Below are 23543 nucleotides of genomic sequence, written 5' to 3' on the forward strand. Positions count from 1 at the left end.
GAGTAGACAATATTTTGCGTATGAACCCATGACTGGAAAAGTACAGTTTCCTTTCTACGAGGGTGTCAATTCAAATGTGTAAAGCGTCCACGTCTGCTGCACTAGAAACTGAAGAGACAGCATTTGGGATGGAGAGTGTGTCGGAGAACATGTTTCGTCGGAACAGTGTCTGCAACAACGTTGGTGGTCGCCACTGCTGTTGTAATGCACCAGTATTGTTCCGTACGTACAGTATGACGCGTTATTGTTTTTTATTTTGGAATGATGTAAACATTTAATGTTTTAGTGTTAATACAGACAAATGTGCTTAAGTGAGAATTGGATGTTTCGTTATGATTTCTTTCTAACTTTTACTTAATAATTGTACTGCGCCATGGCTAATTCAATTCCTGAAGCAGAAGTGGATGAATTACACAACTGAACTGAAACAGTAGTAGAATGGAAAAGTTATGTTTGCAGACATGAGTTCCTGTTCAAAATGTTATGTACTCATTCCTATCGGCAAGTTCTCGAAGTCAGTAACGGTAAATTCCGAACATCCTGTATAATAAATGACTCTTCAGAGAATATAGTTGAAGGAAGATGCAGATGTACTACTGGCCATTAAAACTAAAATACCAAGAAGGATAGCAAATAACGAATACTTGCTTATTGGGCGTGCACAGAACTCGCGATTAAATTCATAGAAGATTTTAGGGTACACAGGGTGCGAAATTTAGTGTACATAGCTACCCCAGCTGGCTGTAACAGTGACTGTAGCCCGACTGGACATCGAGTCGAATTGGCAATGAGTCCAGATGGCGGATAGGGGTACGTCATTCAACCACATTCTAGCTCTATGCTAGAGTTCTTCAGTCCTGGTGTCTGGCAGGTGCTGGCGAGCCCTTCTTTCGGCGATCCATGAGCACATGTTTTCAAATAGTTGGGAGTGTACCTATCAGGGCACTAGTCGAACAGTCTCTGTATCGAATGTGCCAGGACGGCACGAGCAACATGCAGTTTGTTGAAACAGAACGTCATGGTTACCTCGAAGATAACATACAGCCACATGCCTGAACATGCTATAAATGAGACGACTAGTGCCAAAATCCCTGCTTTGCAGACCGCAGGTACCCAATGGATCTCTATTTCATCTCGAAAGGTGCTGGGCTCATTTGAAAATGACGAATACAATCTGGCAAGATTCGTTCTTCTCTGGGCCTTCAGACACTTACATCATCGTCGCGATGACTGGCAGTTATCTATCAATATTATTAAGTGTAACCTACATTTATTTTGTAATCCTACATTAATGGGGATTTTCGCCTTGTTATACGGTATACGGTAACACCAGTTAAGTATCTGGGTGTGACTATCCGAAATGATCTCAAATGGAATGATCATATTACACAAGTAACGGGTAAGGCGAACTCTAGATTGCTGTTTATTGGTAGAATACTGAAGCGATGCAGTCCGTCAACAAAGGAAATACACTCCTGGAAATGGAAAAAAGAACACATTGACACAGGCGTGTCAGACCCACCATACTTGCTCCGGACACTGCGAGAGGGCTGTACAAGCAATGATCACACGCACGGCACAGCGGACACACCAGGAACCGCGGTGTTGGTCGTCGAATGGCGCTAGCTGCGCAGCATTTGTGCACCGCCGCCGTCAGTGTCAGCCAGTTTGCTGTGGCATACGGAGCTCCATCGCAGTCTTTAACACTGGTAGCATGCCGCGACGGCGTGGACGTGAACCGTATGTGCAGTTGACGGACTTTGAGCGAGGGCGTATAGTGGGCATGCGGGAGACCGGGTGGACATACCGCCGAATTGCTCAACACATGGGGCGTGAGGTCTCCACAGTACATCGATGTTGTCGCCAGTGGTCGGCGGAAGGTGCACGTGCCCGTCGACCTGGAGCCGGACCGCAGCGACGCACGGATGCACGCCAAGACCGTAGGATCCTACGCAGTGCCGTAGGGGACCGCACCGCCACTTCCCAGCAAATTAGGGACACTGTTGCTCCTGGGGTATCGGCGAGGACCATTCGCAACCGTCTCCATGAAGCTGGGCTACGGTCCCGCACACCGTTAGGCCGTCTTCCGCTCACGCCCCAACATCGTGCAGCCCGCCTCCAGTGCTGTCGCGACAGGCGTGAATGGAGGGACGAATGGAGACGTGTCGTCTTCAGCGATGAGAGTCGCTTCTGCCTTGGTGCCAATGATGGTCGTATGCGTGTTTGGCGGCGTGCAGGTGAGCGCCACAATCAGGACTGCATACGACCGAGGCACACAGGGCCAACACCCGGCATCATGGTGTATGGAGCGATCTCCCACACTGGCCGTACACCTCTGGTGATAGTCGAGGGGACACTGAATAGTGCACGGTACATCCAAACCGTCATCGAACCCATCGTTCTACCATTCCTAGACCGGCAAGGGAACTTGCTGTTCCAACAGGACAATGCACGTCCGCATGTATCCCGTGCCACCCAACGTGCTCTAGAAGGTGTAAGTCAACTACCCTGGCCAGCAAGATCTCCGGATCTGTCCCCCATTGAGCATGTTTGGGACTGGATGAAGCGTCGTCTCAAGCGGTCTGCACGTCCAGCACGAACGCTGGTCCAACTGAGGCGCCAGGTGGAAATGGTATGGCAAGCCGTTCCACAGGACTACATCCAGCATCTCTACGATCGTCTCCATGGGAGAATAGCAGCCTGCATTGCTGCGAAAGGTGGATATACACTGTACTAGTGCCGACATTGTGCATGCTCTGTTGCCTGTGTCTATGTGCCTGTGGTTCTGTCAGTGTGATCATGTGATGTATCTGACCCCAAGAATGTGTCAATAAAGTTCCCCTTCCAGGGACAATGAATTCACGGTGATCTTATTTCAATTTCCAGGAGTGTAGCTTACAATGCGTTAGTTCGTCCGGTCTTAGAGTACTGTTCGTCTGTATGGGACCCTTACCAGTTGGGTCTGATTAAAGAGATTGAGAAGGTCCAAAGAAGAGCGGCAAGGTTCGTGACTGCTCCATTTAGCTATCGCGAAGGCGTTACAAGTCTCATAGAAAGTTTGAAGTGGGGCTCACTTGCAATAGACGACGCGCTAAACAGAAGCGGCTGCTCACTAAATTCCGAAATCCAATCTTCACCGAGGATGTAGAGCATATATTATTACCACCAACTTTTAAATCGCGTAAAGATCATGATTCAAAGATAAGGGAAATAAGAGCTCGTACTGTGGCGTTCAGACAGTCGTTTTTCCGGGGTTGTAGAACCCCATAAAGGAACAGTCATGGAGTTCGACAGCATCCACTATGGATAAAATTCATTTAGTCGTTTTTCCCTCGGTTGATCCGAGAGTGGAATTGTGCCCTCCGCCACACACCGCTTGGTGGCTAGCGGAGTATATATGTAGATGTAGATGTAGATGTAGACGCTGTACACAGAATCGGAGGCTCGTCTGCCACAGTTGTGCCACTTCGGTGTCCAGTGTTGCTGGGTACAGCAGTGTTTGGCTTGTCTCTCTTTGCTGCCGCATCAAAGAAATCGGCAGCAATGGGCGCCGTGCTCACAGTACATGGTATTACAGTTTTAGTGGCCAGCAGTGGATCTTAAGTAAAGAGAAGCAGCGAGGCGACTTACTAGGCAGGCAGCGGTCGGCGTAGAGCACGAAGGCGGGCTTGCAGAGGCAGTGCTGGTAGCCGCGCTCGTCCGGCAGGCAGGCGGCGTGCGGCACGCCGGCGCACTGCACCTGCTCCTCGCAGCGGTAGCGCAGCTTCAGCGCTGCGCACACAACACACCACCACAGAATCAGAAACAGGCCGAGTACGAGTCCGCTATTGCGGGTTGCATAGTTTACAAATCGAGGCTCCGCTGTCACATAAATGCTGAGGGACTTCCTCCTTTCCCGCTGACGGGCCTGAGAACTGTGGTGCCGCAGTCGCTTCGTACTCTGTTACTGGACCATGCAGACGTGTAAGGCTACTTGTGATTCACTGTTAGTACAGAAGATGAGTACACGATCTTTCTGCTGTGGAGTAGCACTAAGGCGAAGTGTCAGGTTGAGATGGCTTAACAAAGCTGTGTTTTGTGAGACTGTGGAGGGTGTAAGACGAAACTTAATTGATGCAAAGTACATAATTGAAAATACACTGATCAGCCAAAACGCTATGACCACTGCCCCCGCGACATTGGATGCCGCCTGATGGCGTTTTGGGCACGTGTCGCCATAACAAAAGTATGTAGGTGGAGCAGGCATTGATGGGGGGGGGGGGGGGGATCAGGCAGGTATGGATGGGGGATTACCCTAGTGAAGATATGCGCTGCAAATGGGGAAATCCATTGAGATAAGCGACTTTTACAAGGGGCATATTATTTGTAAGCAGGCCGGCCCGGGTGGCAGAGCGGTTCTAGGTGCTACAGTCTGGAACCGCGAGACCGCTACGGTCGAAGGTTCGAATCCTGCCTCGAGCATGGATGTGTGTGATGTCCTTAGGTTAGTTAGGTTTAAGTAGTTCTAAGTTCTAAGGGACTGATGACCTGAAATGTTAAGTGCCATAGCGCTCAGAGCCATTTGAACCATTAATACGCAGAGCCCGCTTACGAGTATCTCGGACCGGCTGGTGTGGCCGAGCGGTTCTAGGCGCTTCGGTCTGGAACTGTGCGACCGCTACGGTCGCAGTTTCGAATCCTGCCTTGGGCATGGATGTGTGTGATGTTTTTAAGTTAGTTAGCTTTAAGTATTTCTAAATCTAGGGGACTGATGACGTCGTAATGTAAGTCCCATAGTGCTCAGAGCCATTTTCGAGTATCTCGAAAATGGCGAAGCTGGTCGAATGTTCACTTGATACTGTTGTGAGCATCTACGAAAAGAGGTAGAATGACAGTGAAACTACCACTAGATGCTAAGTGGCTGGACGTCCACGACTCCTCACAGAACCTGGGCGTCGAAAGATCCACAAAGTAGCAGAGGTAGTGATCTGTGTCATTTCTGCTCACAGAGCACAATACTGGTGAACGCACATGTGTTTCCGAGCACACCGTTCATCGTACGTTGTTGAACATGGCGCTTCGCAGCAGACCACCCCTATATGTGCACATGCTGATACAACGACAACATCAATTACCACTGCAGTAGACACGGGACCATCAGGATTCGACCGTCATCGACGGAAAAGTATCGCCTCTTCGGGTGAGTGACACTTTTGTTAGACTAGGTCAATTCCCGTGTCCACAAACGCCGTCATCGAGGTGAATGACGGCTCGAAACGTGCAGCGTGACACGAACGCAGGCTGGTAGGAGCAGTATAATGCTGTAGGAGGCATTCTCCTGCGCTTGCATGGAACCTGTGGTAGTAATCCAAGACTCTCTGACAGCTGCGAGTCACCTGCATACCTTCATGCTTGATGTCTTCCCCGACCTCGATGTCATCTTTCAGCCGTATAACTGTCCGCGTCTAGGAGCCAGAACCGTGCTACAGTGGTCTGAGCAGCATTACAGTGAACTCACTTTGACATCTTGGCGACCAGTTTTGCCTTATGTAAATCCTATGGAACCAATCTGAGTAGCTATCGGGCGCCATCACCGCGGACGCAAAACCAACGGCCCGTCATTTAAGCGAATTATTTGGCCTGTGTTCAGACATCTAATGCCCCATACCTCCACAAACCTACTAGCAGACTGTCAGAGCCCTGATACGCAGAATCAGGGTTGTATTTCGTTCCCAAGACGGACAAACAAGCTATTAAGAACTTGATCATAATGTTTTGGCTCATCAGTGTATGTCCCATTAGAGGAGGACTGTCAACTGGAATAAATTTCATGCTATAGTCTACACTTCTAGAGAAAAACATTCAAATTTCATCCAGTTGAAACAACATGGTTATATTCTTGTTTATTCCATCTCTACCATGAGAAAACATATATCTTGCATCAAACAAAACCTGGGCGCAGAACGACGTCACTATTATAGTTCAGCGACCAAAAAGCGCGCTATTTCTGAATTCTGTTGCTCATGGCTGCTTGCTTTTATGGGCTAATAGAGAATTATGTAAGTTAGCCCACCACTCATTTTGTAAATTTTTCAAAGAATGTTATAAATTTATTTTAATAATTAATCTCTATTTAGAGATTGCACTCATCCTCATGTCATATTTTCTGGCATTCTGAAAACACACGAATGAAAACGATGATATGGCAAGCTGTCACATTGTGCAGCGCATTGGAATGTACAGAGGAACGTGTATCACCCTCCACCACCATCCCAGCCGTCGTTGCTCACTGAGTAGACTGTTAAGAAAATCAAACCCACATCCACCATGGAGTTTATGGTTCATATCCTCAACAGGTTCATTTTTTAAACATATTTTAGATGTCCATTCCCTTGTACTCTTTCTTTATAGGCAGGACCATTTTGTCACATGATAATAGCCAATCATATGATAATGGGATCCATTAAACTGCGTGCATGTGTCTACTAAACGCGCAGTGCACAGCCATAACTGGTCCTGTGAAGTTCATGTAGGGCGGCTTACCGGTGGAGTACACAAAAAATGAATGTGCCAGTACGCTTTTGGTGCTGGGAACATCCGATAACCAAGCTGCTGCTGCTGCTACTCGTGCGGATGTTTCACGGTATCTTCGAAGGCCTCATCACGAGAAGAATGTTTTTCGTTGCTTGGAGCAACGCTTTCGGGAAACTAGTAATATTCGTCCACAAGTATTGGAAAGAGGTCGCTCAAGGACTACACGTACTCCAAAAACAGAGGACCTAGAACCGCTCGGCCACAACGGGCGGCACACCATCTTGCACAGTAACTTGTTGATAGCTTGGTTCCATGGCTTCGTGGGGTCTACGCCACACTCGAATCCTCCCATTGGCTCTTACCAACTGAAATCGGAACTCACCTTAGCACGCCAAGGTATTTTAGTCGTCTAGGATCCGACCGATATGGTCACAATCCCAGTAGAGGCGCTGCATGCCGCAAAGGCATTCGCGTTGGTCGTCTGCAGCTATAGCCCATTCACGGCAAAGCTCACAATACTGTCCTAAAGGATATGTTCGACCCATGTCCGACAGTGATTTCTGCGGTCATTTTTCGCATTGTTGGTTGTCTGTCAAAAATGATAACTCGATGCGCACAGCGCGTGAAGAAGACGGGGTGAGCCTACAGGGCTTCTCTGGGCTGATACCTCTCTTCCGCTGATAGCGGGACGTGGTGCACATACACTCCTGGAAATCGAAAAAAGAACACATTGACACCGGTGTGTCAGACCCACCATACTTGCTCCGGACACTGCGAGAGGGCTGTACAAGCAATGATCACACGCACGGCACAGCGGACACAACAGGAACCGCGGTGTTGGCCGTCGAATGGCGCTAGCTGCGCAGCATTTGTGCACCTCCGCCGTCAGTGTCAGCCAGTTTGCCGTGGCATACGGAGCTCCATCGCAGTCTTTAACACTGGTAGCATGCCGCGACAGCGTGGACGTGAACCGTATGTGCAGTTGACGGACTTTGAGCGAGGGCGTATAGTGGGCATGCGGGAGGCCGGGTGGACGTACCGCCGAATTGCTCAACACGTGGGACGTGAGGTCTCCACAGTACATTGATGTTGTCGCCAGTGGTCGGCGGAAGGTGCACGTGCCCGTCGACCTGGGACCGGACCGCAGCGACGCACGGATGCACGCCAAGACCGTAGGATGCTACGCAGTGCCGTAGGGGACTGCACCGCCAGATCAACTTAGTTTAGAAATATTTGCACGTCAGTAAACGCGACAATCAGGGAGATTAGCTGGAATGATTCAGCGGCGGTTGTTCTGGGCGCAGGTATCTGAGTTGGTGGATAATTATCCGGGTCACATTAGGCGTAGCAAGTATTAACTATTAGCAACTTTTGTTAGAAATTACGTGTACCAAAAAATGTGCATAATGTGCAGTAGCGCAGTAACACAATATACCAGAATTCAAGTAACAGCAGAGATCTTTCTTCTTCTGTAATAGTTAACACAGTATGCCACAGCAACTAGGCAGCAAACCTCAAGTATCATGGCAAATAAATAAAATATAATAAATGACTATCATATAGGGATAACACAGTGCACAGGAGTCCACACAAATGCGGGAGATGCTGTCAAAGGTAGTTGATCAGATAGGGTCTGGTTGTAAAGGAGGCCCACTGCTCATAATTCTGAAACTGTAAGTCAGACCTGGACGGTGACAGCACTTATCGAACCTTCAGCTAGTGAGCGCTCGAAGGCACTAATAACGCACTTCAACTGCGATTGGTTTTCCTCCATTTTGGGTCATTACTTTTTACTTCTGCGTTTGACGAACTTCGGAGAGAATGACTTTTTCAAATATCTTGAGTAATTTGTAAATAATATAGTATTATATATGCCTGAAAAATTCATTTACTAGTCTTTAAAGTTTAATCAAATTCGCGAAATTATTGACATAGGCGTGAAGCAGATCTCCAATAAGAGCAGTATGGGCCGTATTTAATACATTTGTTGTAACAATAGCAGTGAGTGGTTCTCTTTACTCAGAATCTCATCTGCCGTAACTAAATGTGGTTTATGTCGGCGCCCATGAACACACTTCTGTCGGGGAGGTTTTTACGGAGAGTGGAGTTGCCGATTTTGATTTGTGCTCGTAAAATAAAAATGGTAAAAATCATAAGTGATTATAACAAAGCCAAAAGGCGAGGATACTGGTCACAAGAGGTTTTAGGGAAAGCATTAGATGCAATTGCAGATGGAATGAGCGTGAGAACGGCGCTAAGGAATTCAGGTTTCCTCGACCAAATTTACGCAGTCACATTAATGAAACAGATAATGTCACAGTTGTGCATTTCGCTGATGGTTTAAGTGGAATTTTTTCATTTCATTTTATATTTATTTTGATTCCTTAATTTCTTCTTTCTGTAAATGTCAACAGATTTTTTTAAATTCGTTAGCGCTACTCTTTTTGTACTAAAATGAGTCATTTGCAAAGAGATTACTTTGCTACAACTATATAAGAACAATTATTCTGAGAGTTTCTTTTTTTTCTACATGTATAATAATTGAAGGTCATGACTCTTATTTAGGAGCAATAGTTTTAATAAGGTTCACTTGATAAGTAACACTTAAATATTTATTCATAAACAGGTAAAAATTATGAATTTTTTAATGATCCCTTTCTTCTCTTACAGACAAATAAATAGACTTCGTAGTACTGTAGTAGCATTTCCGTGAATGCTCACACTAGTGCGATAGATGCTGCCGAATCTTAAGCGGATCTTAACTGATACATCTATCTTATTTAATTTTCATTCTAATTTTGTGCTTAGTGTAGCTTCAGTTGTAAGGTTATATTAAACTTTATTAGTTGAGACAAAACAACAGAAATATGTTTAACTTAGTTCTAAATTTAACGAAACCAAAGAGAAAGCCAAAGGTGAAAGATGTGGCCTCTTAAAGACAACTACATCTTGCGCCCCAGCTTAAATTTGGGTAGTCGTATATGAAGAGATAAAAGAAAAGTTTTGGTCTATCCTCATGACTCGCTTCCTTAGTGTTTCCTTTTGATCAGAGCCCCTTATGAATAATCTTATGGCCACATACTCTTATGATCACATGCATTCTGCTGTGTAATTGAGGCAAAAGAAAACCTGCATCCTCGGCGCAGTTGAGTAGAGAACTTTTTTTAAATATACTTATTTACTACCTTTCTGGGAGCGCAGATAAGTCATCTGAAATATGGAATGTCAATTACTACGAATGAGGTGACGAAACTAATGGCAACACAACACCCAGTCTCCAAGTGGAGAAAATCTCCCATCCAGCCGGATTCGAACCAGAGCCCCTTCTGTTAGCAATCCGCTGCGTTTACCTCGCAGCTACTGATGCGAATAAGTAGAGAGAGAACTGGACGAGACGTCTTGTGTACAGCTTGTAGTGTCTCGACATGCCGCTGGAGATATACTCACAGACCGCACACTTTAGGACAAGGAGGGTTGTCGGCAAGGAAAGTCGTCAAATTGGCGTTCGGCGCAACCACGTCACTGGAACGCTCAGTCGCTATGGTGAAATAAAAAAACGACTGAAGCAGTGACTCTTAGTGGTTGCCCATGCTCAACGACACCACCTGATGACCGCCGTCCTCCCCGAAGAAAATGCTGTGTAACAGCGCACTTTCTTCTTGGGGGGAGCTGGAAGGCTATGTCGACCCAGACACCCATTACGAGCGACAGTGCAAACCCCCCACCCTCCTACTCCAGCTCCATAATGCAAAAAGAATGCAAGCAAGGGAACCCTTGGAATGGAACATGCATCAAAGGTGCCGGGTCTGAGCCGTAGTAAAGACAGTTTTGAAAAGCGCGCCGCAGCGCGTAGCGTGAAGCAGTCGCCCTCCGTTTTCTGGCGGTGGCGCCGATGTCGCAATTGAAGGCATCGGTGTCTCCCTCTAGCGGGAAAGGGGAAAAGTGGGCTGTTCGCGTGGGTTTAAGAAGTGGCTCTATGGGCTCTCGTAGAGAGTTGGCAGTCGGGGCATCAAGAACCGTTTCCTCTGCCGGTGCCAGAGGGACAGCACGCAGGCCGTGGCATCAGCGTAAGCAACGCGAGCAGCGGCTCCGTGGTATGGGGCGTTAACTGCTCGTCGCGAAAGGAATCTTCCTGAGCGTGGGTCCGCAAGGGGCCTAATTTGCAGTTCGGCCGTATGCTGTCGACCGGCGAGGAGGTTCTGAAAATCGGCGCGCCTTCCTGCGTCCGTTGAAACGGCTGGCAGCGGGAGGCTCGGCACAGCATTTGGAGGTGCTGCGTTGTGTAAGGGATCCGTGATCTCACAAACATAGATGCTAGTATCCGACGCCCAGGTCGATAGTAGACAGGAGTCGATTGTCAAGTGCTGCAGGAGGCAGTGAGACCTAGTGTTGAGTGCGGAGTAGTACTAGAGAGTGTCGAGCGAACAGTGTGCTGAAGAGACGGGCAAGAATGGTTGTCGAGTAAATTTATCGAAGTGTGACGGATGAGCGCGTCCCCCTAATCGTCGTGGTGTGGACCCTCATCGATACCGATTAGCGAGTGATATGACACCAAAAGTGACAAGTGCCGAATTTCGTGTTTCGCGTCGGCCAGCAACAACCATGGATTGCAGTGAGGATTGTTGTGGATGTTAACCAGCACCATTGCGTGTGACAAAATACCTAAAATCAGCAACCAATAAGAGATTTAACCTTAGGTGTGTAAGGCGAAGGTAGCAACTGCCTCAGAATGTGTGTGTTGTTATAGAAAATACAATACGGTTTGTACATCGCAACCTTCGTGGTCCTTAATAATAGACAAACTTTCAATCATTCCACTATTCAGTTGCAGAACAGCCGCACTCGATTGAAATGCCCCCGAAACCACAGCAGGTAAACCGATAGCCTTTCATCCATTACGCACACGGTCATATAATCATAATAATTAACTGTTTGGCGGCTACGATAAATTACACAAAATCCAATACGGAAATTTAATCGGGGGTGTTTCAGTTGGTTCAGTCCAGGGAGTCGTAACGCACCAGAAGTTGAGTATTGATTGTTAACAGATTTTATGAAGTTTAATTGAATTCAGTTTACTTATTTTTGTTAATTATACCAGCCGTATATTTTGGGGGTTTCCCGCCATTCATTCTCGTCTGCCCATCCGCATGAAGGTGGTAATATTAGGAAGGGTGAAGGGTGGTCCGTTTGTCCCCTTTTGAGGACGAAAGGGGAGGGGGGGGGCAGTCAGAATAAATCTGTGGCTCGGATTGCTTCTTTCGCCTCCCAGCTTACCTACCGGTTATTCAGCCGTTACCCTCTGCCATGTCTGTGAAAGTCTAAGGCACCAATGGCTGTACTGTTTAAAATGCAAGGCACTAAGACCTGACCCATTCTCTCGCCTGCCATAACAAGTATTCTAGACTAACGTGTAAAAGGTACTCTAAGAAAGGAGAAAAATTCCTTCAGCCTCGTGTTAAGAACTAGTGAATTGCATAACGAATACTTGCGCATCTGGAACCTGTAACTTACGTAAATTTGTGTTTATGTATATTTGGCTATAATCAAGGAAGGTTGTTAATGTACGTAGTGGATTTTATTTATTCGTTCTAGTCAGCAAAAAAACTGTTGTTTTTTTCCTATTCAATACCTTTTAAGGCTTTTACTCAACGTGCTTATGTGTTTTATACACGTAGTTGGTTACTAGTGTGTTTTCTTGGCGTGCAAAGGTTTGCCATTTCATTATAGGTAGAAATTGTTGCCCTAAAGAGAGAATGTTGTAAAAGTTCGCAAGTCCTACCTTGCGAGAGTGTGTGTCTGCCGTCAGTTAACTGGCAGAAATTTGTAAATTTTTTTTATATATTTTAAAAATGTTAATGTTATTAACTGTGAGTGTCCCCCCCTCCCCCCACCCGGTGTGCATGACTCATTGATGGCACTAATGTTCAGTGTGTGTGTGTGTGTGTGTGTGTGTGTGTGTGTGTGTTATCTTTCCTGAATAACACTAAGATCTGAGGTTGTAAGTCGCCTGACCGTTGCAGTTTGTGGCTTGAAAATGGCGGAGTGTACTCCCGCCGAAATATCGCCGGTCGCTGTCAATGTTACCTGGCTGAATTCCTGTAAATTGTTTGAAAAATGCCAGTAAAGTAAACGTGGTGTCACCGCCAGACACCACACTTGCTAGGTGGTAGCCTTTAAATCGGCCGTGGTCCGTTAGTATACGACGGACCCGCGTGTCGCCACTATCAGTGATTGCAGACCGAGCGCCGCCACACGGCAGGTCTAGAGAGACTTCCTAGCACTCGCCCCAGTTGTACAGCCGACTTTGCTAGCGATGGTTCACTGACTTCTAAGCTCTCATTTGCCGAGACGATAGTTAGCATAGCCTTCAGCTAGGACCTAGCAAGGCGCCATGATCAGTTTCTATTGATATTGTAAATCATGTACCATCAAGAGCGACGTTCGTCATTAATGGATTAAAGTTAAGTGTTCCATCAGCTACGTCCGTTTTTCTCAATTCTCATGTTCAAGACCTCACGCTAGCCTGCGTGAGCTAAAACGCGTGCATTTCGGTCTCCTTTAACCATACGGTTGGCTTTTCTGCCAACCACAACAGTAAGCCCATGAAACTAAACTGAATTATGAGACAGTGACTAGCGGGCAGTGCCAGGCAACAGAGACTGGTTACTCACGCGGCAGGCAGCGCGACTCGTCGGCCGAGGCGAGCAGGTTCTCGCGGCAGACGCAGCGCCTCTCGCGGCACTCGCTGTAGGCGACGCGGACTGCGCACTCGTGGTTCCTGCTGCACGCCGAGCCCAGCTTCCCGCCGCCTGCAACAGACGCCGTCACTCAGGCAACGCGCCCAGGAAACCCTCTCACTGTTGCTCGTGGGGGGCATTTTCTTTCCCAGACTTGCTAGTCTCAACTGGCCACTGTAGCGCTCTTGGCGTGTTGATCCTGTACTGACAAGGAAACGTTACTAAGTCGACCTCATATTTTAAGAAGAGAAACGAACATCCCAAAATACACTCCTGGAAATGGAAAAAAGAACACATTGACACCGGTGTGTCAGAACCACCATACTTGCTCCGGACACTGCGAGAGGGCTGTACAAGCAATGATCACACGCACGGCACAGCGGACACAACAGGAACCGCGGTGTTGGCCGTCGAATGGCGCTAGCTGCGCAGCATTTGTGCACCGCCGCCGTCAGTGTCAGCCAGTTTGCCGTGGCATACGGAGCTCCATCGCAGTCTTTAACACTGGTAGCATGCCGCGACAGCGTGGACGTGAACCGTATGTGCAGTTGACGGACTTTGAGCGAGGGCGTATAGTGGGCATGCGGGAGGCCGGGTGGACGTACCGCCGAATTGCTCAACACGTGGGGCGTGAGGTCTCCACAGTACATCGATGTTGTCGCCAGTGGTCGGCGGAAGGTGCACGTGCCCGTCGACCTGGTACCGGACCACAGCGACGCACGGATGCACGCCAAGACCGTAGGATCCTACGCAGTGCTGTAGGGGACCGCACCGCCACTTCCCAGCAAATTAGGGACACTGTTGCTCCTGGGGTATCGGCGAGGACCATTCGCAACCGTCTCCATGAAGCTGGGCTACGGTCCCGCACACCGTTAGGCCGTCTTCCGCTCACGCCCCAACATCGTGCAGCCCGCCTCCAGTGGTGTCGCGACAGGCGTGAATGGAGGGACGAATGGAGACGTGTCGTCTTCAGCGATGAGAGTCGCTTCTGCCTTGGTGCCAATGGTGGTCGTATGCATGTTTGGCGCCGTGCAGGTGAGCGCCACAATCAGGACTGCATACGACCGAGGCACACAGGGCCAACACCCGGCATCATGGTGTGGGGAGCGATCTCCTACACTGGCCGTACATCTCTGGTGATCGTCGAGGGGACACTGAATAGTGCACGGTACATCCAAACCGTCATCGAACCCATCGTTCTACTATTCCTAGACCGGCAAGGGAACTTGCTGTTCCAACAGGACAATGCACGTCCGCATGTATCCTGTGCCACCCAACGTGCTCTAGAAGGTATAAGTCAACTACCCTGGCGAGCAAGATCTCCGGATCTGTCCCCCATTGAGCATGTTTGGGACTGGATGAAGCGTCGTCTCACGCGGTCTGCACGTCCAGCACGAACGCTGGTCCAACTGAGGCGCCAGGTGGAAATGGCATGGCAAGCCGTTCCACAGGACTACATCCAGCATCTCTACGATCGTCTCCATGGGAGAATAGCAGCCTGCATTGCTGCGAAAGGTGGATATACACTGTACTAGTGCCGACATTGTGCATGCTCTGTTGCCTGTGTCTATGTGCCTGTGGTTCTGTCAGTGTGATCATGTGATGTATCTGACCCCAGGAATGTGTCAATAAAGTTTCCCCTTTCTGGGACAATGAATTCACGGTGTTCTTATTTCAATTTCCAGGAGTGTATCATCCCCAGTAATAGTACCCGCGCAAAAAATTCTGCTTTTACATACTTGATCTCCCACATTTTTTTCTCACGCCTCAAGGAAATGACATTGTCGAGAACGCGCGATAACATCCCAGAGATTACTAATATGGCAGAATAGACAAAGTTGGCTTGAAAATAGTTTATAAAATAAATGGCGATGTTCATGAGACTGTGCCTGAGGCCAAGGTTTTGGAATCGCTGCCAGGAAATTTATAAACTCTTGAGGAGTAAGCAGTTGCATTGCATGCACAGACGGCATACTGATCGTTACAGGAATACGCAAACTAAAGAAGCAAGGAAGATCACGCTTTTACGCAATGTCAACGAAGAGGTCATCAGAGTTGGGGTACAAGTTCACGTAGGACGAGGAAGGAAATTGGGCCGTGCCTTCTTCAAAGGAAGCATCCCGTAATTTGCCGTAATTGAATTAGGAAAGCAATGGGAAACCTAAATGAGGTTAGTCTGGTAGGAATTTGAGATCAGTGTCCTAGCCACTATGCCACTTTCGGTACACCAATGACAAGATTAATGAAATCAGGTGCTAAGTCGCAATAGAAATTTTTTATTGCTTTTCATTTCCTACCCCTGAAGGTACAGTGGGCTGTTCGAATAATGGCCATTAGCAGAGTTACTAACTTTTTAACCAAATACCAGGTGGGCTGGTAGTGGGGTAGAGTGTACGCTAACTGGGAATATTTCAGAAGGGATTTCCAATACCGCTATTTGCCTTACAGCCAAGGGAAGCCTCCCAAACAACTTTTTCGGGGGGGGGGGGGGGGTAGTTGGGAGCTATTTTTATTTAATTCCGGAAGGATATGCTCCATAACAAAAATATGAAACCTTGTGTATCTGAATGTGTATACTAAGTAAAGTCGATGACTAGCTGGAAAGAAAATTGTATGTGATGTGAGTGCCGTGCAGCATTGTGTAAATAGTAACGTTAAGAGGGTAACTGTATATAATCTGACTTCGAGAAATATTATTCTCCATAATAACAGTAACTGACGAAAACATTACGGTGGCCTATAGACCTGTATCGGAAATACAATGAACTTTTCCGATAGTGGTATTAATATTTGAGAAAATCAGTGAAGTGAATGTAACAGTAAAATAATTAAAATGAAATGAAAAGGCAATCTGGTGAGTATTTATGAGAGATAACTTTGCAAAGTATCTGTATTACGCCTTAAGAGAAAATTAATCATCTCTCCATAAAACTTCACTCAGATGCTGCAACATTAAACAGCTTCAGATATTGCATCCGTAGCAAATACGCTGGTGGCAACATCATCAACATCCAAAATGCATATTAACTGCGCACATCATTATGAAAACCAGTTTTTTATCAATGTTGCTGTATAAATGTGTGGTATGATGTTTTAGACAGTCGGATTATTGGTCCCAATTGCGTTGGAAGGGAGTAATTTCTGCTCCTTAACTCCTATCTGCCCAAAAGAATAAAGCAAATAACCTCAATAAAAATTTTCCTGTGCGGGGAAGATAGCTGCATAGTTGCAATAAAATCTTAGCGGAATGTAACCATTCGCACATCGTCCTCAAAAATTACAGAAAAAATTGTTGTCTTACAAATGGTACACAGAGAATAAATTTGTGCTTGTCACACAATAGACATGTTACACAGCTATCGAAAAAGACTCTGAAGAAGTAGAAACCCTTCGATGTAAATTAGTCCATAACAACTTAAAAAGAAAGAGGCCAGTAGATATCTAAAGCTGCTGATAGACGAGACGCAAATCTTCTCCATCCACATCAAACTTGTCTATAAAAAAATAAATTACAGAAGGAAAAACTGTCGAATAGACTTCTTTTAGTCTCTATAAATCCATCTTTATACAAATGGTTGCGGGACCACGGTTGTTCAGTATAAAATGTCGAATCGAAACAGCTTCAGACTTCTAAATATCCAGTTGTTGTTTTATTTGAGAAACCAGTTCGAGCGCTACTTTGCGTCATCTTCAGGCCTCCTGACCGAAGTATAGGAAAAATCCCACCTCTGGTCCCGTCAACCCATTGACCGGTATCCGTAGATTTTTCACAATGATCCCTTCGATCATATTTTGACTGGGCCAGAGGTGGGATTCTTCCTACAGGTCGGTCAGAGGGCCTGAAGATGGCGTAATCGTAGCGCTGAAATTGGTTGTACAAATATAACAACTGGAAATTTAGACTGCTAACGGTGTTCTGATTTTAGACTTTTTTTATGTCTCCATAGTCGCTAAAAATTGCTGAAAGAAATCATTTTCCTCAAGAGGTTGTTTTTTTTTTCTTTCAAAATAAATAGTTTATTTCATTTGATTTGAGGTAAACGAAATAGGCCCCTTTGGGCATTAACAAGAGACATCGCGCAAACAAATTAAGTTACATATTTACAGCACATCATGATCTGCAAGCACTGTGGGAAGAACAACACGTAAGTGTTGCCCATAACGAGAATTCAACAGAATCATAGCAGGTAAGGACACAACAGCCGTGCGTAATTACGTACATCGACGACAACATGATTCCCATCCTTTTACTTGCTTGAATTTTTTTTCCTGCGTGATTGTGAACCGCTAGTTAATTCCACTGACACTATTCGCTGAGGAAGCTGCTCCCATTCGTGGCAGCATCCTCGACACCCAAAACTTGTATTAGTGGCACGGCTATTATCCACACATGCTGCTCCAACTCTGTGACAGAGTTTATGAATTCTGATCGCTGGCGAGTCTCCTGACAATCAACGACTACATGTTTTCAGTGGGTGAGAGATCTGGAGAACGTGCTGGTCATGGCAACAACCGAACTGCCTCGATACAGAATTAGGACAGGACAACTCGGGCAACAAATAGTCTTGCTTTATGTCACTGAAATAAAACGTCACGGAGTCCCCGAACGTGGGGTACAGCCACATGCATTAAAACGTCATAAATGTAACGGTTGCTGCCCAAATTACCGGCCGTACGAATAAGAGGTGACCATGTGGTACACCTAATGCCACATGTACCATCATTTCCATTGCTCGGCCCATAATACGATGACGAAAGCAATCAGGCAAAGTTCTTTCTCAACGTAGTCACCAAGCACGGATACATCGATTGTGATGGTATACACAGAAGCAGGACTCGTCAGTGTCCAGTGCTGTCGGTGCTGCCACTACAAGCGAAGCGGCAACAGTAGTCGCCGTGTTCCAGAGGTCATCGCACTGTCCGTGTGATTACTTCTCTACCTACAAACAAGTAATTCTGGTGACTCTGTCCTCTCTGTTGCTTGTCACGTGAAGCCGTTGAGATTCTGCGCAGTGTTGAGTGGGGGCCGAACCCATCGACTGCATGTTGACGTGTGTGACATCTCTAATTAGTGGTACAAGTAATTACCGTGATATACTCTTAACAAAGAATATTTATCAGAAGTAGGGTATTAAAACTTTAGATTTCTCTGTGACATATAAAGATTTCATGAACTAGTACGTAAAGGAAAGACGCCATATTATCTCTCTTTTATTGCTTGTCTTTCTGATATGATTGTTTAGCTCTTGTCTTGCCTTGCGCTCGTGGCTCTGTATGCCATTCGATCTATAGAGGCTTCCGTTAAATAATTATTACCAGTGTTTAGTTTTAAAAATTTGTTCTTGCTTTGAAACGGAAACCTTCACATCTCCTTACCCTTTACGTAAATGTGGTGAATATGGGTGGAAGCTCGTGTGGTATTTTAATATAATTCCGAAACTGGCTTAAAATTAGTTTTCTTGCATTTCTCGCGCTCTACACTCTGAACAACCAGCATTTTAAAGCTAATTACCAAGTCTGATTTTCAGTTAAAGCACGGTTATCACTGATTGTTAAAAATGTATCCTTACGTAAAAACCACACTAGGATATATTTAATATCCACACGGGAGATAGCTTTTCGTAGTAGTAAAACATGTCTATGATGTCAGAATAGTGATTTCCAATTTCACAGTATTTTCACTTTGCTTAAAGGATATATTTGAAGTGCTGTTTCCTTTATTAAATGTAGGGTTCAAATGGTTCAAATGGCTCTGAGCACTATGGGACTCAACTGCTGTCGTCATCAGTCCCCTAGAACTTAGAACTACTTAAACCTAACTAACCTAAGGACATCACACTCATCCATGCCCGAGGCAGGATTCGAACCTGCGACCGTAGCAGTCGTACGGTTCCGGACTGCGCGTCTAGAACCGCGAGACCACCGTGGCCGGCTAAATGTAGGGAGAGAAGTTCATAATAATAAAAGGTATTTATTCTTGCTCTGCCAATATTTGTTTAGAGAGATATTCTTTCAATTTCCCGTAATAAAATCACTCAAGTCATAAGAAAGCACAGCGGGGGTAGGGTCCGCTTTACGTCAGAGTGGTGGAATGACGACCAACGCTCAACAATCAACCGCAGTGTTGGTAGGCCACAGTCCTGTGTCGAATTCCGGCGCTTGCTGGTACACGCTTTTCCTTCTCACACGAAGCATAACACGACATTATCACATACACCATATAAATACGGTTTTTGAACGTGATGCCGGCTGCGAATTACTTACGTAATGTAGAAGATGTCAACTCCTGCCTGCTTCATGCGGTCACGTTGAAATGCGAATCATTTACAATGAGGTGACAAAGGTCATTGGACAGCGATATGCGCACATACAGATGGCACACAAGGTATAAAATAACAGTGAATTGGCGGAGCTCTCATGTGAAAACGTTTCCTACGTGATTAATGCCCCACGACGGGAATTAACAGACTTTGAACGTCCAACGGTAGCTCGAGTTAGAGGCATGGGAAAGACCATTTCGGAAATCGTTCGGAAATTCAGTATTACGAGATCCACAGTGTCAAGAATGTGCCGACAGTATCTAATTTAAGGCGTTACCCCTATCGCAGACAACACAGTGGCCGACGGCCTTCATTTGAGGACCGAGAGTAGCTGCGATTGCGTAGACACGCCAGCACTAACACACAAACAACACTGCGTGAAATAACAGCAAAAATCAATGTGGGGTGTACCACGAACATACCCGTTAGGGGAGTACGGTGAAAAATGGCGTTACTGGGCTATGGCAGCTGACGACCGACGCTCCTGTAGCGCCTCTCCTGGGCTCGTGACCATATCGGTTGGAAAACCGTGGCCTGGTCAAATGAGTCCCGATTTCAATTGCTAAGGGCTGCTGGTAGGGTTAGAGAGTGGCCAACAAGGCACTGAGTATGCTAGTGTAGGCTCCATAATGGTGTGGGCTGTGTTTACATGGAGTAGACTGGGTCTTGTGGTTCAATAGAACTGATCAATGACTGTAAATGGATACGTTCGGCTACTTGGAGAACATTTGCAACCACTCATGGACTTCATTGTTCCAAAGAACGATGGAAGTCTTATGAACTACAACGCGCGGTCTGACTGGGGCACAATTGTCCACGATTGGTTTGAAGAACATTCTGGGCAATCCGAGCCAGTGATTTGGCCAACCAGATCGGCCGAAAAGATTCCCATCGAACATTTATAGGAAACAATCGGAGGTCAGTTCGTGCACACTTTGTACCGGCAAGATTTTCGCGCTTGTTGACAGCCGTACGGTATAGGCAGCAGGGGACTTCCAAAAACTTGTTGAGTCCACGCCCCATCGAGTTGCTAGGCTTCACCGGGCAAGATGTGGTGCGACACGATGCTAGGGGGTATCCCATGACTTTCCTCACGCCAGTGTACATACCAAAGTATTTGCTATAATTCACATAAATTTGATGCTTGTTGCATTTGGTTTCGTGGTGTTGCAATGCTACTGGCCAGCAGAGTCTAGCTACCGCTACAGGGTGGAGAGGTCAGGCTGTGGCGTGGGAGACAGCGGCGGCCGGCAGCGTATGAGCTCCGTAGACGCCGCCGCCGTCACCGTCGCCTCCGCCTTCGCTTGGTAACCGCGCCACGCCACACACTTCCTCATCAGGCACCGGATGGCGACGTGTGATTCGCTTAGCTCACCAACAGCCTTCTGCGACTCAGCTGACGGCTAAATGTGCTACAGCATTACGCCAGGCAAACGGCAGCTCACTCCGTGCTCATGCTGCTCACGGCCAAACGTAACACCACCTCTCGCGTTTTCAACAAACATGTGTTACAATAATTAAAATATAAAAGCCGTTGACTTAAGTTTCTAAGTAAATGCGAACCCTCATTTTCTTCATCTAAAAATCGGGGGACAAAAAATAGCTTATTTATTCATTATCCCATTCGAGATCTAAATATCCTCTGTCCAGTGAGATGTGGGTGGAAGTGAACATTCAAAACAGAAGAATCTCTGGATAACGAAGAGGAATTACAGTTTAACGTCCCATCGCTATCCACATCGACAGATGGACCATTCGGAAAGTGGATGCACTCATCGACTGTTTGTGACTTATGGAGAACAGCAATCGGTCGTCCTTTTTAGATTTTATTATGAAAATCCGGATTTCGGCTAATAGTTAGCCATTCCCAAGGCGCTATTTTTTTATTCTCAATGCATGTAAGTACCTATTGTTCGGGCGTCAGCCACAGTTCTTTGTATTATTTGAATACAAAAAATACTGTACTGTGACTGACGACCGAACAACAGGGACTTACATGCATTGAGAATAAAAAATAACACATTGAGAATGGCTAGGCACTAGCCGAAATCCGGATTTGAGTAATAAAATCTAAAAAGGAAGACTGATTGCTGTACTCTATAATTTATAAGATAGACCATTACTTTAGTTGATAAAATATTACTAAGGTAATCGCTGCATTCATCTAAACTTTTAGCGGAGACCACTGAGACCTACGTAAAGATAACAGGACGAAGGTGCAACACTATTCGTCGCTAGTGAGAGTCCAGGGTTCAGAATGGAGTAGGCATGGCTGTACCTGTAGTCTGTCCCCGATGTTAATCTGTGTATTGACAAAGCAGGAAAGGAAATTAAGGAGAAATTCGGTAATGTAGCCACAATTCAGGGAGAAGAAATAGTAGATTTAAGATTTGTCGACTACATGTAATTCTGTCACAGACGATAACGGACTAGGAAGATCAGTTAAACGGAATGCATCGTGTCTCGAAGAGAGATTTTAAAATGAAAATAAAAAAGTAAAACAAGGGTAGTGAAATTAAGTCAGGTGAGGCCAAGGAAATTAAATTTGGAAATGAGACATTCAAATAACCAAAGACGTTTTGCTATATGAGCAGCAAAATAACTGACAATGGCAAAAGTAAGAAAATATAAAATGCAGTTGAGTAGGGACAAGAAAAACTTTGCAGAAGAAGAGAAGCATGGTAACATCTAATATCAGTTTATATATTAGGAAGCATTTTCTGAAAATATTTGTCTGGAGAGTAGCTTTATGTGGAAGTGAATCGTGCATGACCAACAGTGCAGACTACAAGAAATTAGCTTTTGAAATGTGGTGCTCCAAACGAATACCGTGGATTAAGTTGGTAAACAGGACAAAGTATTAACTGTAGAACAACAACAACAACAATATTAATCATCAGAACAACTATTTTTACTCTTTGTGCTACGTCTATGATCGTATTTAATTCGAAAGCGGTTTAGGATACAACATTCTGTAAAATGTCTTCATTATTTGATAAAATGTGGTGTATCATATTTGTTCATTGCGAAGGCCTTTCACTATACGTTTATTTTTAGAAGAATTTGTTAACGATAAACACGCTAGTCTTTTCAGTAAGTTCATCTAACTCATTACCTCGGCCATTTCTGGTATCATAATCACCATTTATTATTTCTTATTTTCACGTCAACATCTCCGACAATGATCATGCGACGTGATTAGATTTCATTTTTGTATCACAGATGCCGATACATAAAAAATTGATGTATTGGCTTGTATACAAACATATTTTTCTATGTGATTTGATTATTTCTCTTTTAGGGCCAATACATTCATCGAAATCATCTTTCATGGCTACATGACTTATAATTAAAGACAAATTTCGTGGCAAAGCCAAAAAGTGTGCCAGGAAGAGAAACTTTTTCAGAAATACTCCTATGTACTTAGTCTTGGAAAGCATAAAAAAAGAGGAAAAAAAGAAAGAAGAAAGCCCATCATTTGCGTAACACAGGTTCATTAGAACCCTTGACCTACGTTTCGATGATTATAAAATTGTCTTCTTCAGCCGGAGGAGAAAAGAATGTAACTATCGAAGCCTAGGTCAACAGTTCTAAGAAACGTGTGTTACGTAACTGGTTGGCTGTTTTTTCTTCCTTTCCAAGACTATCGCTTTTCAGGTGCTGTTTACAACCGTGTTCATGATTTCTACATATAGTCAGCAAGCCACCATGTTGTGCATAACATAATACTACTATAGTCATTCCCCTTCCGGTTTCACTACAAAATGGAGTGCGGCGAGAATCACTGTCCGTATGTCTACGCACGAGTCCTAATTTCTCTTATCTTGTCTTCGCGGTCCTTGCGCAATTTTTACACTGCTGCCTGCAAAATCGTTCCACGCTCTTTCGCAAACGCCGGTTCTCCAAACTTTCACAATAATGTTTCGCGAAAAGAAGTATTATTCCCTCAAGAGATTCCCTTCCCAGTCCA

General features: G+C 45.7%; 1 protein-coding gene across 1 annotated transcript in view; it reads right to left on the bottom strand.

The window, feature by feature from the left end:
- The window catches only part of LOC126267874 (uncharacterized protein ZC84.1-like), a 214398-nt gene that overhangs the window by 11539 nt on the left and 179316 nt on the right, over positions 1 to 23543 (bottom strand). The window contains exons 3-4 of the mRNA XM_049973187.1: positions 13188 to 13325; positions 3631 to 3771 (exon numbers count right to left, since the gene is read on the bottom strand). Of these exons, the coding sequence (XP_049829144.1) occupies positions 3631 to 3771; positions 13188 to 13325 (279 nt within the window). The remainder of the gene's footprint in view (positions 1 to 3630; positions 3772 to 13187; positions 13326 to 23543) is intronic.

Source organism: Schistocerca gregaria, chromosome 1 (genome assembly GCF_023897955.1).
Source record: "Schistocerca gregaria isolate iqSchGreg1 chromosome 1, iqSchGreg1.2, whole genome shotgun sequence".
NCBI lineage: Eukaryota > Metazoa > Arthropoda > Insecta > Orthoptera > Acrididae > Schistocerca > Schistocerca gregaria.